General features: G+C 51.0%; 1 protein-coding gene across 1 annotated transcript; it reads right to left on the bottom strand.

Moving 5' to 3' along the window:
• Positions 1-2,014: 2,014 nt before the first annotated feature.
• Positions 2,015-6,849, bottom strand: LOC311159641 (pancreatic secretory trypsin inhibitor-like; the record flags this gene model as incomplete). The annotated part of the gene is made up of 4 exons (XM_084215817.1): positions 2,015-2,081; positions 4,649-4,767; positions 5,320-5,360; positions 6,795-6,849. The coding sequence occupies 4 exons, from the start codon at positions 6,847-6,849 to the stop codon at positions 2,015-2,017; spliced, it is 282 nt and encodes a 93-aa protein (XP_084071943.1).
• Between the last annotated feature and the right edge of the window lie 15,405 nt (positions 6,850-22,254).

Here is a 22,254-nt window from a genome sequence, read left to right as displayed (position 1 = left end):
TGAAGTCCAGGATTTCCTAAGAACAAAGCACTGGGTTTGCCCCAAATACCAACAGTCATTTACAGCAGGGCCATGAATCATCGGGAACCCCACGAGGGTTTGATCCCCAACTCCAAATGCTCCGTCCCAGGCTGTTTCGGGCTGACTCACGACAGCCCTTTGGCACAAGCAGGGGAGTGCCCAGCTCTCCAGGGAGCGGCTGGCAGCGCTGTGACACTGACACTGACACAGCCCTCCAGCGCAGGGCACACCCGCCGCGGCCGCTCTTGTCCTTGCAGCCCCCTGGGCCGAGCATCCCCCAAACCTGCCCGTGGGTCCCGGGGCGGGAGGGACAGGGAGGTGGCGAGGCCGGGCCGAGCGGTTCCTGCCTGCGGGCAGGGCTGGCAGGGGCAGCGCCGCTCACCCGCTGCGCGCCCGCGGGGCCGGCGCCGCTCCCCGCCCGGCCGGCCGCGCATCCCCCGCGCCTCCGCCAGCTGCGGGATCCAGCTGCGGGATCCAGCTGCGGGATCCAGCTGCGGGCTCGGCTCCGGCAGCGGCCCCGGCTGCGGCGGAGCAACAGCGGCCTCCAGTGCCGAAAGCGCCGCCCGCGCTCCATCCCGGACCCGCGCTCCATCCCGGACCCGCGCCCCATCCCGGACCCGCGCCCCATCCCGGACCCGCGCTCCATCCCGGACCCGCGCTCCGTGTCCCGCCCGAGCCGCGGATCCCCGGAACGGCCGGGCTGGGAGCGACCTTTGGAGGGCTTCTGGTCAAACCCCCCTGCCGTGGGCAGGGACATCTTCGAGACCAGGTTGCTCAGAACTCCCTCCAGCCTGATCTTGAATGTTTCCTGGCATGGGGTATCCACAAATTCTCTGGGCAACCAATTCCACTTTCTCACCACCTTCATGGTAAAAATCTTCTTCCTGATATTTAACCTAACTAACCCTGCCCTCTGTTAGTTTGAAGCCACCCGCCCTTGTCCCACCACTCCAAGCCCCTGTAAAATCTCTCTGGGGGCCCTTTTAGGCACTGGAAGGGGCTCAAAAGTCTCCCAGGATTTTTCCCTTCTCCTGGCTGAACATTCCCAGCTCTCTCGCCCTGTCCCTGTGATCCAGCAGAGGTGATCCAGCCCTTGGAGTGTCTTCGTGGCCTTCTCTGGACTCACTCCAACGGGCCCAAGTTTTTCTCATGTTGGGGACCCAGAGCTGTGCAGCCCTGCAGGAGGGTCTCATCAGAGCAGAGGGGCTGTGTCCCCTCCCTCGCCCTGCTGCCCACACTGCTTTGGATGCAGCCCAGGACAATACTGGTTTCCATGTTGTGAGGGCACGCTGCTGGCTGGTGTCCAGCCTCTCATCCACCAGCACTTCCATTCAAGTCCTTCTTGGAAAGGCATCTCCCATCCTGCCAGCCCACAGCCCTCAGGCCAGGTCATCGGTGCCAGCAGCAAAGCTCACTAAGGCCGGTAGAGGGGAAAAAAATTGCCTGGAAAAATGGAATCTTTTTGTTTTTCTGAGGCACTGGGTGGCTGTGACCTGCAGGACAAGTGTGAGGCTGGTGACTCTTGGTGCACAGGGGGCAGGTCATGGAGCATTGGCACATATGGACAAGACTGGAGATGGATCAGCATGGAGAGGACTTATTGGGTTCTTTCTCCTGGCAAAGGCTCTGGAGCAACGGCTTTAGTGCCCTGTATCTAGCAAATGCAATTGCAAATCATGAGATTGCTAAAAATCTAGGAAAGGAAAACAAAATTCTTGATGCAAAAAAAGGAGCCTCCCTGTTCTGCCAGAGCCTGGTTCTCTCCTTGGGCACGTCCCAGCCTCCTCCCTGGGACTCTGTCAGTAATTTGCTCACAGCTCTTTACAGGCATCACCAGAACAAACCACATTTTTCAGGAAGGTGCTCTGAGTGCTGGGGAAAGGGGATTGCTGTGTGTGTAAGAAATCCCAGCACAAGACGTGGCGATGCTTCCATTTTATTGGGGTTTGAGTGGGTCAGGGGACAGCGTTGTGCTCTGATCTCTCATCTCAGTTTAAGCGATGTTGCGGGGAGTTTTGCACATTCCTCTGTTCCTGATGCGCACGTGGTCGCTCATTTTCCTGCAAGAGAGGTTAAAAATGTTGGGGGGCTGCCCTCGGGCCCCTGAGACACAGCAGAGCCTGGCTCAGAGGACAAAAGCAGAAAGAAAGGAAAATACTGCTTAAATCATCATCTAAGTGTTATTCACAGCAAGCAAGGCCACATATTCTTGACAGGGAGTTCAGGGTTACCATGGACATGTGTTAATTAATTCCAATAAGCTCAAGAGTGCTTTCTGACACCTCCTGGCAGGATAATTCACCTCTGTGCTGCAGGACAGCACTGAGACACCTCTAATGCCTGTCTGACTGCAGACAATAAAGGTTATGGTTTTGTTTTGTAGGGTTTTAGAAACAAAAGACTGGCACTGTGTCTCACTTGGGTTTGGCCTGCTCCCAGCCTCCCTTCCTGATTTTTTCTGCAGCAAAAGTGAGGAAAATATTAAAAAGGTACCTTTAAAGAACTATTTTCTTCCTTTTGCCCAATAGTGGACCTGATTCCTCTGAATTGTTCCATTCTCACATGGAATCATGATGTTCTCCTCTTTGGAAAGACAGACCCATTTCTCAGGTGCGTTAGAGAAATGCTGGTGAAATGATTTGCCTTTTGCAAAAAGCATTTTGCATGCTGGTCACAGTGAAGTGACCAAAGGCGACAAGTGAGACGCTGCTGCCACAGGGACCCGCCAGATGCTCAGTTATTCCCAGACTCCTTGCAGGCTTCCAGCTCTTGTCAGGCCAGTTGCACACACAGAACTGCAAATGGCACTTCATCCTGCCTCCTGGCTGAATTGTCCCCACGGACCAAGGCTTTATAGATGAGGACGCTCCGTTTATCTCTCCCCCAAGACATTTGGCACCAGGCAGCTTCAGAGTCCTGAATAAAGCTCCAGAGCCCAGATGGCCCTGGCCAGGAGACCAAAAGGCTGTTCCTAACCCCAGCATTCCATCACTTGGGAACAGAACAGGGGAGCTGCAAGGCTCGGGGCTGTGACCCACAGGAGCAGCACATTTCCAGCTGCAGCTGCTCAGAGCTTGCACAAGCAGGAGTTTTGGGAGCACTGGGAATGCAGCTCCTGTCAACACAAGGCGGATGCAGCTCCAGCTTCTCATCCATCCCATCCCTCCTCTGACTCCTTCCCAGCTCAGTCTTTCCCATTCTTGTAGCCCAAATTCCCTTCCTGTGAGCTCCCATCCCCTGTGAAGCTGCTCTCTGCTCTGGGGAGGTGGAGCAGCCTGGACGCCCCTTTGCACAGCTGACTGTGGAGCCTTCCTCACTTTACCCTGCTCTTGGTCCATGGCCAAAGCCCTAATGATGTTGTGTCTGATGAACCTCCCACCCCCATCTGTTGCACAATACAGGGACAGCTGGTGCTGGGCTGCTGGCTTCCAGCAGGGTCATTACCACCCTGCCAGGCCGTGCTGGGTCATTAACTGTGGTGCCTTTGCTGAGGAGATCCCACTCAGCCTCTCTCTGCCTGACTGCACCATGCTCAGCCTTGAAAGGTGAACCAGCAAATGCTGCAGAGTATGTGGCAGCAGCCTGGGTTAATGAAGCAAAGAGGGGACAACCCAATTGACAATATTTATCCAGGCTCTTTTTTTTTCCTGCTGATCTGGAGTCTGTTCCTTGCTCCTGCAGAGTTAGCAGGGAGGCGGTGCTCCTGAAAGCAGAATTTGGCTCCACAAACCCACACATCCAGAGACAGAAAAGCTGGACTTTGAGCTTCTGCTACAAATGTCTCTGCTGATGGCAGATGGGCCTGTGAGCCTGATCCCCAAAAATCCCTGCCTACACCAGGTGAAGTCAAGGGTGAAGCTCCCTTAGCCCTGCAGGCTGGGGCATCTGGCTCCAGATAAGACTCAATCTTCCCAAAAGAGATTTTTGAATCACTTAATAGCGTTGAGTTGGAAGTAATTCCTTCACTTGTCTGACACAGAGTGCTTCCAATGTATAAATATATTTTAAATTACCTAGGGCCCAAGCCAGATGAAATGTATCAAGTCTTGCCAGAGACACCCTTAGCATTTGGACCTGGCCTTCTGCTAGAACAGTGCAATCTGGCACCAGCACAGATTAAATATAAAACTCATTCTTAAAAATACCCAGAGCAAATTGTGTCCTTTCATATGCAGAGAAGACAGAAAGCAGAGCTCAGCCATAAATTTCTGGGGTGAAAAAACACAGTTTTTTTCCTCAGCCACCACACATCTGAGGTCATCTGGAAAAATATTCCTCAGCCCGTGTGCTAGATCTGGGCAGACTTCGAGCACTTTGCCATTTGTCTGAGCTCCTGGATGCCTGCCAGCTCTTGCTGCTGCTTGGCAGCTGCAGGTATGGGGAGATTTTTGCTTGTGGGCAGCGTGTGTGCTGCGAGCCACACACAATTCCTCAGCTGGAGCCCACATGCTCGGAGCAGCGGGAGCAGCAGCTGTGCAGGAGGCCAGATCCGTGCCAGATGTGCTGGGCTCACTGCCCAGGCTCCACCCAGCTGCATGCAAACAGCTTTCTTTCTAGGAAATCCCAGATATATGTGGTAGCCCTCGTCTGTGTGGCATTTAGACTTGCAGCAGTCGCAGATACTCACAGGTTGCGGTTGTGAAGGCACAGCATGCACTCGTTGCTGTACAGGAGGTTGTCTGTGCCACAGATGGGGTCAAACTCCCTTGTACACCCTCTTCCCAGGTCGAAATTCTCACAAGATGGCTGGAGGCACAAAAGGTTAATTTTGAAAATGTTAAGCCTGTTTTCAATTTAGCAAAGGAGCTTTGCTTTCCCAGAGAGGTGCACGTTTTGTCTATCTTCATGAGCCATCCTCAGAGCTCTGCTGTGAGCTCTCAGAAACACTGGGACCATCTGCCACCATGTCCCTTGGCCAGCTGAACTCCACCTGGCCCTGCTGCACACCCTTAGGAGTAACAGTGTAGAGTAAATGGTGCTCCATGGGCACTGCCTGAGCATGTTCTTCCCATTTTTATGCCACAGCAATACCTGTCCTCACGCTTGCAAGCCAGAGACTAAAAGCACTTCTGACTTTCTTGGCAGGTAACAGCAATATTTGGCTTTTTAGGAACTTTTCTTTCAATCCCAGTATCATCACTGGGATTTTGCTGTGGCACTGCAGGTGGAAGGGGGTTCCCAGGCAGTGGCATTTTTGGGCTGTCAACCCACTCTGCTTCCCTGTATTTAGCAGTGGTGGCTCCCCAGTGTTTGGGTTAGTGCTGTCTCACTTGTGCTACAGAAAAGAGAAAACTTCACCTCTATTCCTCTGAAAGCAGCTGCATCCGTCTCGGCGTTTCCTAGAGAAAGAGGAGACAGAGACAGAAAGAGAGAAGACACCTTAGCACCCATGACTCAGGCTGGTTTCAAGGGGGACAGAGTAAAGACAGTTTAGGCTGAGGACTGCATGTCTTCACTCAAACACCTTTGTCCTAGAAAATAATTTCTTCCCTTGGATCGCCCACGTTCCTCAGCTGAATCCTTCCCGGCTGTGTCACCCTCCTTCCCCTGGCAGGAACACTGCAATGGGGCAAGGCCCTGCCAAGGCAAAGTGCACTTCCAGAGACATCACCTGCCAGCTGTCACGGGGCTAAGGTGGCTTTTGTCCTGTCTTGCCACATGTTCATGAGTACTTGAGAAACTCCTGCTGGCACTGGACAGGTGCTGGAATAAATCCAGGGTGATTTTTCTGCTGTTATTCCACTTTTACCGCAACCAAGCAGAGCAAAAGACAAATTGTTGAAAGTCTCTGCTAGAAGGAGACCCTGAGGTCTCACATCAAAGCTGGTGGGATCCAGCCATGACTTTGGGCTTCCCCATGGAGAAGCTGGCCCTGAGCTGGCAGCTGGGATCACAAGGGTGGAACACGCGGCGGGTGTGTTTTGAAAAACAACCTGAACGTTTTTCTGACAAAAGACAGAACTGAGAAGATGATCCTGAGTTTTTTATAAACCCAGAAGTCATCTACATGGAGGATTTATACTACATCTGTATTAACAACCAGCACAACCCTGTAGCAGTGCAGCATTTTGGTGCTGAGGAGCTGGTAGCCACTCTGGTTAATATTTCAAGGGTTTTACTTTGGGCTAGCACTGGTCCAGACCCAGGGGCTGCAGCTCACGACGTGCTCAGTTCATCTGAAATGAGCCCAGATTTTGTGCTCAGCCAGCCCTGCAATGGCAGCCTCTGTGCAGTAAACAGGATGACAGAGGACCTGCTTCAGAAGCACCCTCCTGTTTGGAATGAGCCCACTAAAGCAGGACCTGAGGAGCAGCAACAGCTCATGTTCTCATCCCTCTGCACCATATGGGATTTTGAAAACACAGTTGGCTTAAACATTGGCTTTGGTAGCGAGAGCTGCATTTTCCCTTGCATAGATTCATTTCCTGTCTTCTTGGATTTGCTTTTTAAAAACCAGAATAGCACCTATTCACTCTGAAAGGATCACACTGTCCTAGAAATCACCAGTTACAGGACAAATCCTACCCCTGAAGAAAGAGCAGCAGGCCTGTTCATTTTTGGGAGCAAGTGCACCCTTTCAAAGCCTTTGTTTTAGGTTTGCTCACAGACAGGTGCAGGTTTCATGCACGTTGGCCATTGCAGCATTCCCTGCCCAGGGCCACAGCAAGGTCCCAGCACCAGCTGCTCTCTTCCCACACTCACCTTCCCATGTGGCAGACGTGGCAGCTTTAGCAAGGAGAGGAAACAGCTCCTAAGAAAAATGTTGGACTCACCTTGGTAGAAGAAGAGTGCCAGGGAGAGGAGCAGGAAAACACCAGCTACCTTCATGGTCAAGGTGATGTTCTACTGAGCACAGCAGAGAGAAACTGGGACACTCCTGGGTGTGTCAGAGATCCTGTCTCTGGCACTCTGCTGGGACCTTTATACCTTTCCCCACTCCTGGCACCACACCACACAGCCAGCTCCACCCTGCAGGGCTGTGGTGACAGCATTCAGAGCATGGGGACAGAGCAGGTGGCACCTGGCTGATTGGAGGGCGCAAGGATGAAAGCCTCTCCCAAGCCAATGGAGGAAATCATCCTTATCTGCAGCAAGGACTGGGGCCCTGTCCCAGGTGTGGGGGTCAGCCCTGGGTCTGCCCTCCTGTGATAAAGCAACGTTGTACAAAGTACCAAGATTGGAGAAATGGGCAGGACAGCAAGGGAAATGCAGTTAGCAGCACTGTGGCTTTGATTAATGACCCTGCTGCTGCCACTTGCAGGGTGAAGCTCTCTGCTGAAGCCACCTCTGGGTGAGGATGGCTTCGATCCACACACACCTTTCCTCCTGTGATCACAGAGCAGAGCTGGGGGGCTGCAGCTCCCCTTCCCTCCCTGGGCAGGCAGGAGTGGGAGCAAGGATTGCTCTGGAGAGCACACAGAGCTTGCCGGTGCCTTGGGCTTGCTCGTGGCTGCAGATGCAGTGCTGCTGTTTTGACTGCACATCTCTGATTGCAGACAGCAGCTGAAATGAGCTGCTGGGTCAGATGCTGCTCCCTTCCCCTCTGCCTGCCTGCAGTTGGGAGTAAACCCTGGAGATTTCCCTCAGTTACACCACCAGTGGTGCATTGCAGAGAATGGATCAGTCCCTCGGGGATTAGAAGGATTAATTAATGTTTCTAAAGCACTTTGATATCTCAGCCATAAATCACTGGAGAAGTGCAAAGCAAATTATTACTAATGGGGGCTTATGACTCAAAGACAGATTTTTAATTAGCTGAACAGGAAAAAGTCAATGCCAAGAGCAATTCAAGGAGCTGTTTGAGAGGGAGAAATCTCAGCTCCATTGCCAGCTGCTCCATTGTCCAAGGGATACCCCATTCCCAGTGTGGCTCTGGAGGGTGCTTTCCCCTGCCATAAACATCTCCTTTGATTTTGCTTCAGTGGTCATGGGCAGATTCCTCCCTCTTCACTGGGTTTCCCTCTGCTCTCCCTGGGCTGACCTGCAACATGAGGCAGAAAGAACAGCTCCTGGTGGCATCTGTTATTTTATTAATTCAGAGAGTAAAGCTGGCTTTGGGTATGACCTGCTCAGCAGCTCTCAGGAGCTGGGCTGGTGGGCCTTTGAGCACAGGCAGCAATCCTTTAGTGTGCCTGGGGCAATGGTTCAGGTGGTGTTATCACCCTCAGAGGAGCAAGGGAGGGAGGGATAATTTTTTATTGCTAAAAGAGGTTCACCTCAGTCCAACATTGTCCCCTGGTTTTTTCCTCTTCAATCTAAGACATGTAAATAGAGCAGTACTGAAAAGAATTTCTCTGATTACCCACTCCTGATAAAACACATTTTTCAGTTTAAAGATCCTTGCTGTAGCCAGGAAATGTGATAGTTTGGATTGTCCAGAAACAGAAACATTTTTCCTCAGATTCCTTGGAAACATCCAGGCGCATTTCCAGACTTGAGTTTGATGGGTACATCCTCACTGTCTGTGCTCTGCAGGTGGCAACTGTGTTGGCTCCTGGGACATTTCAGGGTGTGTAATGCCAAGGTTTTCTCCTTCCTCCAGAAGCCAGAGGCATCAAAGCACAGCCAGGCTGCTGACCTTCCCCTGCCTCCTGGACACTTCTCTCTTCATCCTCTTACTGCTGAGGCTCCTGATAGCTTTGCACTGGCTGATTTTAATGTTCCCAACTGCTCCCAGAGCTGGATGAGATTAAGTACTTTGCTACTGAGGAAGGTTGAAGAAACTCCAGATTATGCAGTGCAATGGACTGAACTTAATTATTCCACAACGAATTGAGCCAAACCAACAGACTCAAGGGCAGTTGCCTCTGCCAAAAGAAGATTCCAGCATGGGCTGCAGCTGAACAGCAGGCACACTTGGGTTTTAATGCAGTTTCTCCCTTAGCAAATGCTCTTCCTTTCCAAGCGTCTCCACTGACAGCTGTGTCTTTATGAGATGCCTTCAAAAACGGGGGATTTCAGGGCTCCTCTCTCCTGATTGACAACAATTCAATCTCCTTCAGGAAAATCAAACAGAAATGCTTGGGGCTCATTTGGCTGGGGAGGAATGAAAAAGAGCTGCGAGCTGCTACTGCACTGGGTGCTCCTGGTACCGTGCTCGGCAGTGTGGGCTTTCTCAGGATGTGTCACCTTGTCAGAGCAGCGTGTTCCTCCAAACACATCAGCTGGAGGAGTAGAGAGAAATGAGTCAGGTGGCACTGCCAGCCATGCTGTGGGACTTGCTGAGCCTGTCGTGGAGAAATGGAGGGGACAGGTGGGTCCCCAAGCAGGGGCTGGCATGGGATGGTGTCCCCTTGGCCACCTTGTTGGGTGGTGGCCACCACACATGGGCTGGGACACAAGATCTCTGCAGTTGCTGATGGTGTCTCCTGGATGCTGGGAGCACTTGGAGAGAGAATTGATGCCACACAAGGCACGAGGCGAAGGGGCAGTGGGTAAGGAGGCAAGCTGAACTGCCAGGTCTGCCCCCAGGTGGACTAGCAGGAAGAGGTGATTCTCCTTCTGCAGGATGAAATTCTGTATTGTCTTTTGGCCAAACCTGAATGTTTTCAAGTTACATTCATTTCAGTAGTAAAGCATTGCAGAGGGATAAAAAATTATATTGCAGGGGAATTAAAAATCGGGGAAACTACCTATTTCCCTGCGATGGTCTCCCTCCATGACAGGCTGGAGGATCACTTGTTGTAACCAGGGCTGGAATTTGTTTTTTTGTGAGACTTGATGTACAAAGAGAAAGCCAGCAGTGCCCCCAGGAAACCAACAGAGTCTCCAGCCCAAAGCATTCAAAGATCACAAACCAGACCCAGATGATCATGAACCACAGCTTAGAAGTCACAAATGGTTCTTAAGCCTCTTCCAAATACTGAGTTTTCCAACAAGCTCATTAGGGGTGGTTCACATTTCCCAGCCTTCTCCTGGAGCAGAGAGAGAATGGGCTAAAGCAGGAGCAGAGCTCCTTGTGCAGTCCCAGCCCCTTTCACCAAGGAGTGACCATGACCAAGACCTGCACCATGGCCCTGTGCTGTGGCATCCCTGAGCTTGGTCCCTGGGTGGAGGTTGTGGGGACCTTCCCTGGGATTCATGAAGCACAGGCACCAGAGACTTCTCAGTGCTCAGGAACTCAGCAAGGCAGCTGGGGACTTTGCTGCTGCCCTGCAGTGGGTGGGATGAGTGAAATTTGGAGATAGGCTGATGCAAATGTGAAAACTAGAGATGTCACAAAAACCAGTTCCTAAGATGCTCAAAGCTCGTTTGGGTCCAAAATGCTGCTTGTGTTGGATTTAAAAGTTAAAATGCCTAAATTTGTGTTACCTGCCAGGCCTGGATCTTGCAGGTGTAGCCAAGACCTTGCCCATGGTATCCAAGGTGGTTTGGAAAGGTGTGTGAGACAGACCAAGCCCTTTTGCATCAGCAAGGTGAGAGCAGCGTGCAGGAATCAGCTGCTCCTCTGTCCAGGGAATACTGCTCAAACACTGACTTTTCCTGCAGAAAAAAAACCCCAAACCCAAACCATAATTTGGTTGGTAGTGATTTTTGCCTTGGATTCTTTCCCATTTAATGCTGAGAAAGCTATTCTGTTGCTTTGGGTACATGGGAGATATTGAACATTCTGACAGTTTAGGAAAAGGGATCCTGTGAGTAGCTGCTGAGAAAGCATCACATATTTTCTCCAGCTGCAGGAGAATCTCTGGAGCTCAGGACAGCATATCAATTTGTTTTCTCTTCTGTTCTGGAAATCTTGGACTTGGTACCTCTGGTTTCTGGGGAGGGCGCTGGGCATACCTACAGGGTAACATTACCAAAACATCATTTTTGCTTTTACTGAAGCTTCTGTTTGTTATCCTTCAGCAAGGGCAGCGTGTCCATGAGAGAGACCTTTGGAAATCTGCAGGCATCAGCAGCTTTGCCTGAGACTGGCTATTGCTGACAGCAGTGTCTAAAGACAAAGACATCACATAAATCACAGCTTGTTGGGTTGTTCAGGAGAGGCTGTGACTGGATGCCAATCAAATGCTTCCCGAGGAGGATGATGAACGTGCTGGGGACAGGCTCTGTGTTCGTAAGGATTCCTGGCTGACATTGGCTGGGGTGGAGTTCCCAGCCTGGTGGGGAAGTTCCTGTTTGCCTCTGCTCTCCCACCTCTCAGTGGCACCAAACCCCACGGGCTCAGTCCATGGAACCCTTTCCCTCCTGTGCTGTGATTTACTGGGCGATGGCACGTGTCTGCTGGGAATAACTGGACCGTGCTCAGCTCTGGTGACCTTGGGGCTCTGTCCCTTGCAGGTGGGACCCTGGGTCAGTGCAGGGGGTGCCAGCTCCTGGACAGGCTTTTCCCCCTTTCTCCCCTGATCTCTCATGCCCCTCTCCTTGGGTCTCTTGCAGGATCTCCATGGGATGGAGAGGCAGTGAGAGCTGGAGTGAGAGTCAATCCCTCAGGAGCTGAAACATGGAGCTCTGCTATTCTTGCTTTCCCTGCCATTACCGAAGAAAAAAGGATCATTTTTTCCCACTCCTACAGAAAATGCCAAAAGGGAAGTATTCCTCCATAAAATTGCTTCTTTATTAAATCCTATCTGCCTCCCGCCCCCACACCCGACTGCCCCTGCGGCTGCCGGGGAGATCCAGGGCAGAGTGATTAAGCACTGCAGCTGATAATTGGACAAACACAGATTTTAATCTCCTCCAGCAAATCACTCCCCCTTTCTCCAACTCGAAGCAGCACCCTGTGCCCACTCCCTCTTCCACAGAGCTTAACCAGATGGGAAGCATATGGTCCCTGTCCTTTCGGGGTCACAGACTCAGGGGGATGATCCAGTCTAATCTGTCCTTCTGCTCGGCTCAGGCAGCTCTGTCTCTGCTCCCAAGGACCACATATCCCTTGTCCAGGGCTGGCTCTCACTCTGAAGTGTGTGTGAGGTAACTTATGAGCTCTGGTATGAGCCACTCTGGATAAGGATGCTGGATCTCCAGTGCCTGGTGCTGTTTGCACAAAAGATCCTGCCTGCCTGCAGCTATTGTCCATTGCCCAGGGAAGCTGTGGCTGCCCCATCCCTGCAAGTGTTCATGGCCAGGCTGGACAGGGTTTGGACCAGCCTGGTCTAGGATAAAGTGTGGGGATGGTCTTTAGGGCCCCTTCCAACTCAAACCATTCTGTGATTGTCTGACCCTTTCCCTCGGGTGAGTTTCAAGTGATGATATCTGCACCTGGCTCTTTAGAAAGTTGGCTGCAGCCCAGGTGAGCTCTGGGTGCATTGTCCTGGCTGCAGAGATGGTGTGAGGAGGTGAAGGATTGGCAGGACATAGGAAGAAGACAGAGCCAAAGCCCTCCCAGACCTGAACAGCGAGGGTGGGAGATGGCAGAGAAGCTGCAGGAAGGGTTATCCCAACGGGACAGCAGGAAAAACCATTCACCATGAGGGTGGACAAACACTGCTGCTGGACCAAAAAAAGGCTGTGGAGTCTTTATACTTGCAGAGGTTCATAACATGACTGAATGAACTGATATTTTCCACAAAAGCTGTCAGAAACCAGCAGAGAAGCAACAGCCCCTCTGTGATCCTTAGCTAATCCAGCCTCCAGGACTAGGAGATTTTTTTAGTGGAGGTCTGAAATATAGGATACTTTCACATTTCCCCCTAATTTCTTGAAAACATTTTGTCAAAGTTTTTTGTCAAGCTTTTGTAATATTTTCTATCACTCTGTAAGCCAGCTGATCAACAAAACCAAATATACTGCAAATGACTTTCATCACAACCCCAGAACTATTTGGCATTTCTAGCTGCTCCTGTGAGTTCTATTGGCACCACTAATGGCTATTGATAAATTATTTGCTCCCAGAACTGGCTCAGAAATAGGAAAAACAGTATTATACTTCTTATTTCAATGAAACATATGGCTAGAGGATGCTGAAGCTCTTTGGCCCAGCTCACTGTGCCATTTTGGACAAATAGGGGAGATGAGGTTTTTCCAGTGGAGAGCTCTCAGCCTGCTTAGCTCCATAGGGAAAATTGCCTATAAAAAAATCAGAAAGGTGAGGATAGGAAGAGAAAACTAATGCAGATTATGAAATTTCAACATTTATTTAATTTCAGAATTTAATTTCTGTCAACATTTCTCCTTCCCGTGATCTATAGAGAGATTTTTAAGATGAGCAGTGGGCTTTTTCACAGACTGATAGAAAAGAGATTTTGGGAGGAAAGGGAAAACAAGTAGCAGACACGAGACAGAGCTGGGGATAACATTGCTGGACTCTGATTCTGACACAGAGCTCAGCAGAGATGGGAAGCACTGAGCCTGTTTCCAGAGTTGGTTCCTCCTCAGAGCTGTGCTGCCACAAGGCACTGTGAGATCCGTGCTATTTCACGAGTCCATTCATAACTGTGCACTTCATTCTTGGCCAGCTCTTTCCCTAGCAGCATCTCGTGTTGCTGCTGGTGTGGTTTAACCACAACAAACGAGTGCTCGTTAATCGCAGGTATCCGCTCGGGCTGGGAAAATCAATGTTCCCTGAGCCCGTCTGTGCGTCAGCACGCTGCTCACCTGTTCCAGCCCAGCCTCCCCAAAGCTGATAAATGATGGCCAAACGCTGCTGATAAACTTAACTAACAGCTAGTGACCCCTGGGTCGGGCTGAGATTAGATACAGCCCAATTAACACTTGCTCCTTCTAATGACTCCTCAAGCTCAGAGGCTGAATGCTTCCTGCAGCTAAAACAGGGCCATGGGATGTTTGGATGGCTGAGGTTTATTGTCCCCACAAAACTGCTGTGTTTTGAGTGCCAAGAGCTGCTCCCAGGACACAGACACAGGATGTTGGGGGAAGAATTCAGGGTATAAGAGCATCAGCACCTGCAGCCCTGCTGTGAAAAGCGACGCTGCGGGAATTGTTGGCAGCTCTCTGTGCTTTCAGCCTCGGTCAATGGCCTTGATTAAAGAAGGAGTTTGTCTTTGATTTAGGGAGCCTTTGAACATAGTGGCTAAACATTTCTTTTCCATCAAGGGTTCCCTTTGATTTCTGCATGTAGTCAGCTCCCTGTATCCCTTGGTGAGTTTTGCACTTGAATTGCTTCCCTAATAAATGTGACATTATTTTTGATGCCTTGTATGTTTCCAGCCTGGTTGGGAGAGCGAGGTGCTTTGCTGTGAAGGCACTGTCTTCAGCCCATCAGGGATATGAGGAGCAGTCCTTTTGCTCTGGTAACAGGGATGAAAAAATCCACTGCTGAACCTCCTTTTCCCCAAGCAGCTTTTAAATTGGGTTTTTTCCTTCCACAAGAGGAAGTGGCTGCCAAAGCCCATGGCTGCTGCCTGCAGTATGCTTTTCCTTCTTATCCTTATTCATCCCTGCCAAGATCCTCTTTTCTTCATTCCTCCCTATTTTCTGAGCTTCTGGAAGCCCCTGGCTCACAGTTTCAAGCCCCACTTACCAGGAAACTTGGTTTTCCAGTTAAAAATCAGCTGAGGTTGTCATGTTATGCTGTAGTTTCTGTAGGAAATACTTGGGGATGTTGCATCTTGTATTTTTCCCTCTGTATTTTGGAGGAAGGAATCTAGCCTGCTTCCAAGCTCAAGGCAGCCTCGCAGTGCCTGCACTTGGGGCATCTCTCTTCCAGTGCTGAGGTGTTTGCCAGGAGCAGATGGTGAGGGGTGTGCTGGAGGCAGCTGATGATGCTGCATCTGCCTGTTTAGCTGAGACATCCCTGAGCTTTGTGCTCTGCTGCTCCTCTGCTCAGGATGAGCTGCAGGGCTGCTGGTGGCCGGGTCCTGCTCTCCCTGAGGATCCTCCAGGATTGCAGTGAGGGTGATCAGACACTCCTGGGGCTGGACAGCCCCGAGTGCAGCTCCCTGTGGAGCAAGGGAGGGAAGGAGGGAGGGAGGGAGGGGCACAAGAGCCCAAATTCCTCTCTGTGTTCTGTCCCCCTCACCGTGTCAGCCTCTTGACCAGCTGGGGCTCAGACCCAGAGACCTCTGTCCGGTCATCTCCATCATGGGTCAGGCACAAATGCAGCACAAATCCCTTTTACTCCAGAGGCTGCAGTTCCACCTGCTGGGACTCATTTTTGCATTTTGTGCCCTGCTGACACTCCTGTCCTTTCACTGGGTCTGGCATTTTGGTGGTTAGGAGCAGCCTCTGTCACTGGATCCAGGCTCTGCCATTCCCAGGATCCTATAAATTCAGTTTTCAGCCATACAGAGCCCTGGGATTTTTATGGACGTGGAACAAAGATGCATAAATGATAATTAAAACCTCTACAGAAACATTCAGTTACGGCCAGAAGCATAAGTCATAAATAATTATCATGATGGCCAGCCTTGCATTATGATGATGTATTATTATTACTAGAACTAATGTTATGAGACTGAGAAAGTCAGCACTGGACTGGGGAAGCAAAACACTTGGAGGAGGTCTCTGGATTCTTCCTGAGAACAGGGCAATGGACTAAATGACCCTGTGCTTTCAGGGATATTGCTTTTATGCTGTTCCATTAGATTAATATTTAAATGGGGCGTTAAAACATTGATGACACCTAAGAGCTTTACTGCCTGTGCATTATTGGGATGTAGGTCTTGCTCTGTCTGAAGCTTCAGGGTTGCCCACACACGTGGGCCAAGGAGCCCGTGGTGTTTTACCACATTAGTGCACTTAACATCACCTCTGTGCATTCCCTGATGAAAAGCACAGGAAGCATTTTCAAACAAAATTGTTGTCTGACATCCCTCAAACTTCCAAAGGTGAGTGTGGGGCAGGTGAGGCCAGAGGAGCCTTGGAGAGAGCTGGGAACCAGGTGAGAGACTCCCTGCTGTCCTTCACACCCGGCTCAGCCTGTCGAGGGGTCACCCCTTGCCCACCCTGGCTGACACCTGGGTGTCCCCCAGAGCCCTTCCCACAGCCCCACCAGCAGGGGTAACCTTGTGCCAGGTGTCACAACATCTCCCTGGCATCCCCCAAGTGCCAGGAGTGCACGAGGAGCTCTGCTCCTGCTTTAGCCATTCCCTCTGCTGGGTTCAGGAGGCGGCTGGGAAAGGCGAACCACTCCAAAGGAGCTGTTGGTAAATGACATTATTTGGAAGAGGCTTAAGAGCCATTTGCGGTTTCTAAGCTGTGATTCATGATCATCTGGGTCTGGTTTGTGATCTTTGAATGCTTTTGACTGGTGACTCTGTTGCAATTTCCCGGGGGCACTGGTGGAGCTTGTTGCTTCTTGCCACTCACCGAACTTCAAAACACTCAAGGCTCTGACAAAAGTAAATCCTACTCTCTTCTGAGGGCTCAGGCAGCTTTTTGCCAAGCAGATCCCACCCTGGCTGGAGAGGAATTGCAGGCACCAACCTCAGTGTGTCCCACAATCCCCTCCTATCCCATTTTCCATTTTGCTTGGTGGCTGCTGCACGCAGCATCCTATTGGGAAGAGCCCCCAGCCCGTGGCTGCTGCTGCTCTGCCCCTCCATGGACCCCTGCTGAACCCACCCCATTTTTGTGTGTTTCACTCACAGGGGCACAGCAGGGAGAGGCACTGGCGGGCCAGCACTGGAACTGGGAGGCTCCAGCTACCACCAAGTCACACAGAGCCCCTTCCCTGGTTCTGTAGGAAATATTCAGCCCAAGATCCCTGGTTCCTGCTTGGGGATTATGTATGGACTGGTGAATTCAGCAAACAGTGGCTGAAAGGAGCCCGTGACAGAGTGGGGAAGGCTTGTCACTTGAGGGACATCTTAGGATGTGGGTCACGTTTCCACTTCTTAGAGAAGAAATTTGAATAAAAGATTTGGTGCTCCCCCCCGCCCCATCTCCGGAAGAAGAACAGCTGCTAAAGGCTGTTAATGTTAAAACCCTCAATTAGGAAGAACACTAAGGAACTACACAGGAAGCCAGAAAGCTGCTCTGTAGCTAAAATAACTTCTGTGAGGTGCTGTGATAACAGAGCGAGACCGGAGGGTAAATTGCCAGAGTGACAGTGCCTTCCTGCCTTCCAGGATGGTCCCTGCTGGGGAAGGGTCAGGACCCTGCCAGGGAGGGGGAATACCCCAGTGTGCCCATATCTGGGACTGATCCTCTTGGCAGAACCTCCTGGCACAGCAGGGTCAGGAGCAAATCCTGCAGAGAAGGTAAACTAAAGAGAACTTCAGCATCACATGCAAGTGCTCTGCTCTTTCCCACACATGCTGGGAAACTGGGTTGGTTTTTTTTATACAGGCATGGGAAAAGAGAGTGACTTCAGGGTGGTTCGTTCAGATCCTACAACTGGTGTTCAGGGGAAGCTGAGCTCTTCCAGGTGCAGAGAGTGGGGCTGAGCATCAGCAGGCTGGAAAGGAATTGACTCCATCTGGGCCAAATTCTGATCAGAGGAGGTGGGGAGGAGGAGGAGAGGACTTTCAGGAAGACAACCAATTTTTCTCCTTGGAAATAAAAAGCTTCTGGCATCACCTGCTGCTTATCTTGTTGCAGTGACATCTAGTTTCTACCCAGGACAAAGGAGCACAACCCTGACTCCAATAGGAGCTTAATTGCTATTAATCCTGTTAATTGAATTTGGTTCTCCTGTGCCACTTCAGCTCTCTGACTGAAGGATGGAAATTGAAAACAAGGAGACAGGGAAACAAGCTCAGCTGACCTAAGGCATGTGATTCCTCCTGGTATCATAAATATGTGCCCCCTCCACATTTGGGGGAGGCTGGATGGTCTGGAGAGCCAGCAGTGGGATTGCTTTGGGAAGTGCATCAGGAAGACGTGGATCCTGGCATAATTGGCTTGGAGGGATTTGCAGGCTGAATGTGAGTTCATAAATTAAGTTAATTTTCAGGTAATAACAAGACTTGGGGTAGTAGGGGACTAAGCATGCTCTCAGGGAGTGCCCTGCTTTTGTGGAGCTTTATTTGAAATCTGGTGTGAGAATTATGAGAGTTTATTTGGTTTCAAAACCAAGTATTTGGGAGGGGTGTCAACAAAGCTGATGTTTTTTCTAGGTGGTTCCTATCCAGGGTGGACCTTTCTCAGATAGCTCAGAGGCACAAGCTCTCATGTCAGAGCTGCCTTTGCATCTGCCCCTGGGTAGAGAGGATTTTTTTGGGTGCCAGCTTTTTGGGCAGCCCTGCTGGCTCTTGCAGGGGTTTCTGGGCTCACCAACAATTCCCCCAGCAGGAGAGCCAGAGTGGTCTCTTAAAAAACACTTCATTCTTATTTGGATTTGTTGTGTTCTACATAAGGAAAGGTTTTTCAGAAGGGATGTTTTAGGCAATGAGTTCCATTCCCTCTTATTTGTGTGGATTTTCTCTCTAACTTGAACTTTGTTTTATAAACTGGTTTAAGTAGCTGTTCTAGTGAATCCTTGGGCCTTTCACTTCTCAAATATGAAAGAGGTTAATGTACTGTTGGTCAAGACCTTGGTGGCCACTTAATGAAAAAGCAAATTTGGGCTTGGCAAGTAGATTTCTTGTGGAGGGGAATTCCATCTTCCAATGGCTTTTATCAAAGAGAAGAGCGAGGTAAATGCTTTCAAGTCTGAGAACATGCTGGAGAATCCAGCCATCTGTTAAGAAGCTTCTTGTGGTGAATGTTGAGTGTCTGCTGAGTCCCTGAGGGCCCAAAGTCCTGCTGAGCTTGGTGGCTTTGCTTCATGTTTTGATTCTGGCCTGAGCCAAGCTGCATAGGTTATCTGGAGGAGTTCATAGGAGTTTTTTGAGGGTGTTGCTTCCTTGTGGGGTCAAGGTAAACCCCATAACTGTTATTTAAGGTGTTTTGGGTTTGTGGACATGTCATGCAATTGCAGTATCCAAATGCACATTAATGGTGTTTGAATGGGGTGGGGTGGTCTCCCTGCTCAATTCCAGGGTGTTTCTGAGCAGCTTGGGCTCCTCTTCATGCCACAAAAAAGGTGGTGAGAGGCTCAGAAGTGGAAGAAGTCATGTCAATGCTCAAGAAAGATGCACAAAACCAGGGTTTTCAGTTGAGGAGGAATTCAAGGCACGCTTAGAAATTGTTACTTGTCATATTTCAGAGCTGGTGTCTCTCTTCCTTCTTTCCTTGGTGACCAGTATCAGCATGTTGTGCCAAATCCATGGTGTGCTGCAGGCTGTGGACAAGCAGTGGCTCATCCAGCAGCTCAGTGTCTGTCCCACACAACCACACGGGGAAGGGGATGGGCACACAAGAATATCATGTGGAAAAGCAGCTGATTTTGGGGTCTGGCTTGCGTGGGGGCTGTGACTGCCGAGCTGGGAGGTTGCCTGGGGACCCCGGTGGGAGGGATGGGACGGACCGGGTGACAGCAGGTGGCACTGTCTGCTGTGATGCTGTCCCCGCTCCTTGGGGCACTCCTCTGGCAGCGGTCTCAGCTCTGCTTCCCCTCCCTGGGGCCGTGTTGGAGGTGCAGGTGTGACACCCTCTGCGGGGGTGGGCAGATCTCCCTTTTTAAGGCGCTACTGTGAGGTCTGTGCTTAGCAATTAATTCAAGGCATGTTCTGAATACCTGTTTAAAACAGTACATGTAGTGGTTCTTGATGCTAAGAAAAGCCCTCCCTCGGGATGGTACTTCTATTCCAGATCCAGCAAGGCTTCTACCCCCGCTGCCTCTAATAACTGCAGTTAGAGAATTGCATTTCATCTGCCTGAAATTCTCCTGCCACTTCAGCGAGACGCTGGACTGATTTCAGCTCTTTCCAGTATTGATCTGGCATTGCAGAGCTTTGTTTAAAGGTTGCCCCTCTCCATCCAAAAGGCTTTGGGATTCCTACATCTTCACAGGGCTTAGCAAGCACTGTGGAACCTCGGGGTGAGTGGTAATAAGTAATTGTCAGCAGTTAGTGTGAGCCCCAGCCATTGGAAATGATGAGAAAAATGAACCAGTGCTTCCCTGTGAGCCCTGCAATTGTGGGTTTTCCCTGCCACTGGGGCAGGAGTCCGACCCTGGGTCAGTGGTGTTGTAAAAGCAGAGAGACTTTCACTCACATGGTCTGAGGAACCCTGGGGACAGAAATTGCTGATGAAGTGAAAGGGAGCTGGGAGCAGCACCCCAGCCCTGCCTGGCCCATCACAGGAGGAGAAGGAGCACTCCTGCAGCTCAGGTCCCTTCTCCCCAGCCAGCAGTGACATTCCTGAAAAGGTTTAGTAAATGCAGCCACCACTGATGGTGGGCTCTGCTGTTCACCCCCTGTGCCTGTGTGCACCCTGTTCTCCCCCTGCTCAGCCTCCTGTCTCAGGGCTGTTGGGATCAGGGTGTTTCCTTGCCCTCTCCTGGATGCTGGAGGAGAGAGGAGTGCCCATGGGCTCATGCCTTCAACAAATAAATAGCCATTTCAGGTGATAAAATGCTATTTTTTTTTCCTGGTTGCACCTCAGTGGTACATGATGGACCTGTTGAATGTGGGTGCTGTGCTCTTTGTAGGCAATGTTTGAGTCCTGACTGATGTAGAGAAGGGCTGAGGGGGAGCATCACTCCCATGTGTCCCACCCTGACTGAGCTGCCACCACGCTGGTGTGACACCTGCTGGCTTCCTGCAGGTTCCCAGTTGAGGGCCAGCTCCCTTTCCAGCTCTGTCTGTACTCAGAGGTTTGTAGGGTTCCCTAAACCAAGCTTTGCCTGAGCTGGAGGAAATAAGGGCCATTAAAGTGCAGAATGAGCTGGGATGTTCTGCCCCAGTTTTTAGCAGAAGGTAAGCACTGCCAGTAGCTCATGCTGTGTTTTGGCTGTCTGTCTACCTGTGTCCACATCAAAGCTTGGCCCCTTACTCTGGAACTGTGCATGCTGAGCTCTGTCTCTTATTGCAAGATGTAGGACTTATCCTGGCTTATTAGAAACACTTACTGTGTGTGTGTCCCTGGCTCTCCAGCTGGTCCTGGTTGCTGTGTCAGTGGCTTCCTCTGTCTTGCTTGTCTCAGATAATTTTTCTTCCAGGTCATTGACTCATGATGAACAGAAAATGCTCCAAAAGCTGAATCATGTGGGGCATGGAGAAAACCAAAGTTGCTTGATTTAGGTGCTGTGATTCCTGCAGTGTTTCCTGAGGTGCACCTGTCCATCCCTCTGATGGCCCCAGCCTGGGGCTGGGAGTCAAGTACAGACAGCCTCGAGAGAGGCACTTAACTCTCTCCTTCTCATTGATGGGGAAACAGATAAAAATAAAGATGTTCACCTCCTTTGGAGGGCAGTGAGAGGATTAATTGGTTAATGTTTGTGAAGTGCTTTGAAGTTGAAATAGGGCAGATTGGTGCTAACCTGGATTGCAAAAGCTCTGATGTGTCATAAGGAGGTAAAGGCTGTGCTGAGGAGGCACTGGAAGCCTTAAAATCCCTGTTGTTCAGGTGTCAAGCATCTCACAGGCTGATCTGGTCAAAACCAGGGATTAGGGACAATGGCAGTTGCAACAAAGGCTTTTTCCTCCCCATTAGCCCCGGGCCAGCCCCACTCACAGGACGTGGTGGGGCACGGGCAGCTCTCGGTGGCAGCAGCGCATCCTGCCCGGCCCTGGCACAGAGCTGTGTGGCAAGAAGGGCTGGCACGTTTGGTGAGGAGTGAAATCTGCTCTGGGTTCAGCACTGGGGAAACCAGAGTTGAGTGGGGTTGAGCAAGACAGGCTTCTCCTGGGGAGGAGCATGGGAACCTGCACACCCACAGCAAGAATGTGTTTGGTGACCTGGGCCCTGGCGTGTGGGGGTGGCCCTGCTGGAGCTGTGCTTAGCCTGGGTGTGTGTCCACCCACTGGAGGTTGCTCAACAGGCTGCAGGAGGAGGCCATGCTCACTTGGCTGCTCTGGTGAGGATTCCCAGGGAAGAGGGAGCTTGCATGGAGTGGCCAATGCTCTGGGTTTGGGCAGGGCGCTCCTGGGGTTTGTGTGTCAGCCCTCAAGGCAAGCCCTCTGCATTGTCCATGTACTGCAGGGCACCCACAGTGGATGGAAGGAGTCAAAACCCACTTTCTCTTTTCCAGAGCAAGGCTTTGTCCTGCAGTATAAGCAGTGACAGAGCCTGGCAGCAGAACTGGCTGTCACATCCGGTGCTGTCCTGAATGACACCAGACTTGAAGCTTTCTTTCTGTGAGGACAGATACTGTGCAGGTGGGCCAGCAGTCACCTGCCATCTCTGATGGACCCTGTGGTCTACCTCCCATGGCACAAAGTTCCTGGGAGGCTGCTGGATGTAGAACTGTGCAAGTCATCCCTCTGTCATCCCATTTCTCTGCTCTCCATGGTCCCAAGCAGGCAGACCACCTCCACACTGCTCCTGGCTTGGTGCCACTCA

The sequence above is a fragment of the Fringilla coelebs genome (genome assembly GCF_963513975.1).
Source record: "Fringilla coelebs genome assembly, chromosome: 15".
In the NCBI taxonomy this organism is placed as follows: domain Eukaryota; kingdom Metazoa; phylum Chordata; class Aves; order Passeriformes; family Fringillidae; genus Fringilla; species Fringilla coelebs.
The sequence above is the reverse complement of the archived record's forward strand: the minus strand, read 5'-3'. Positions and strand labels throughout refer to the sequence as shown.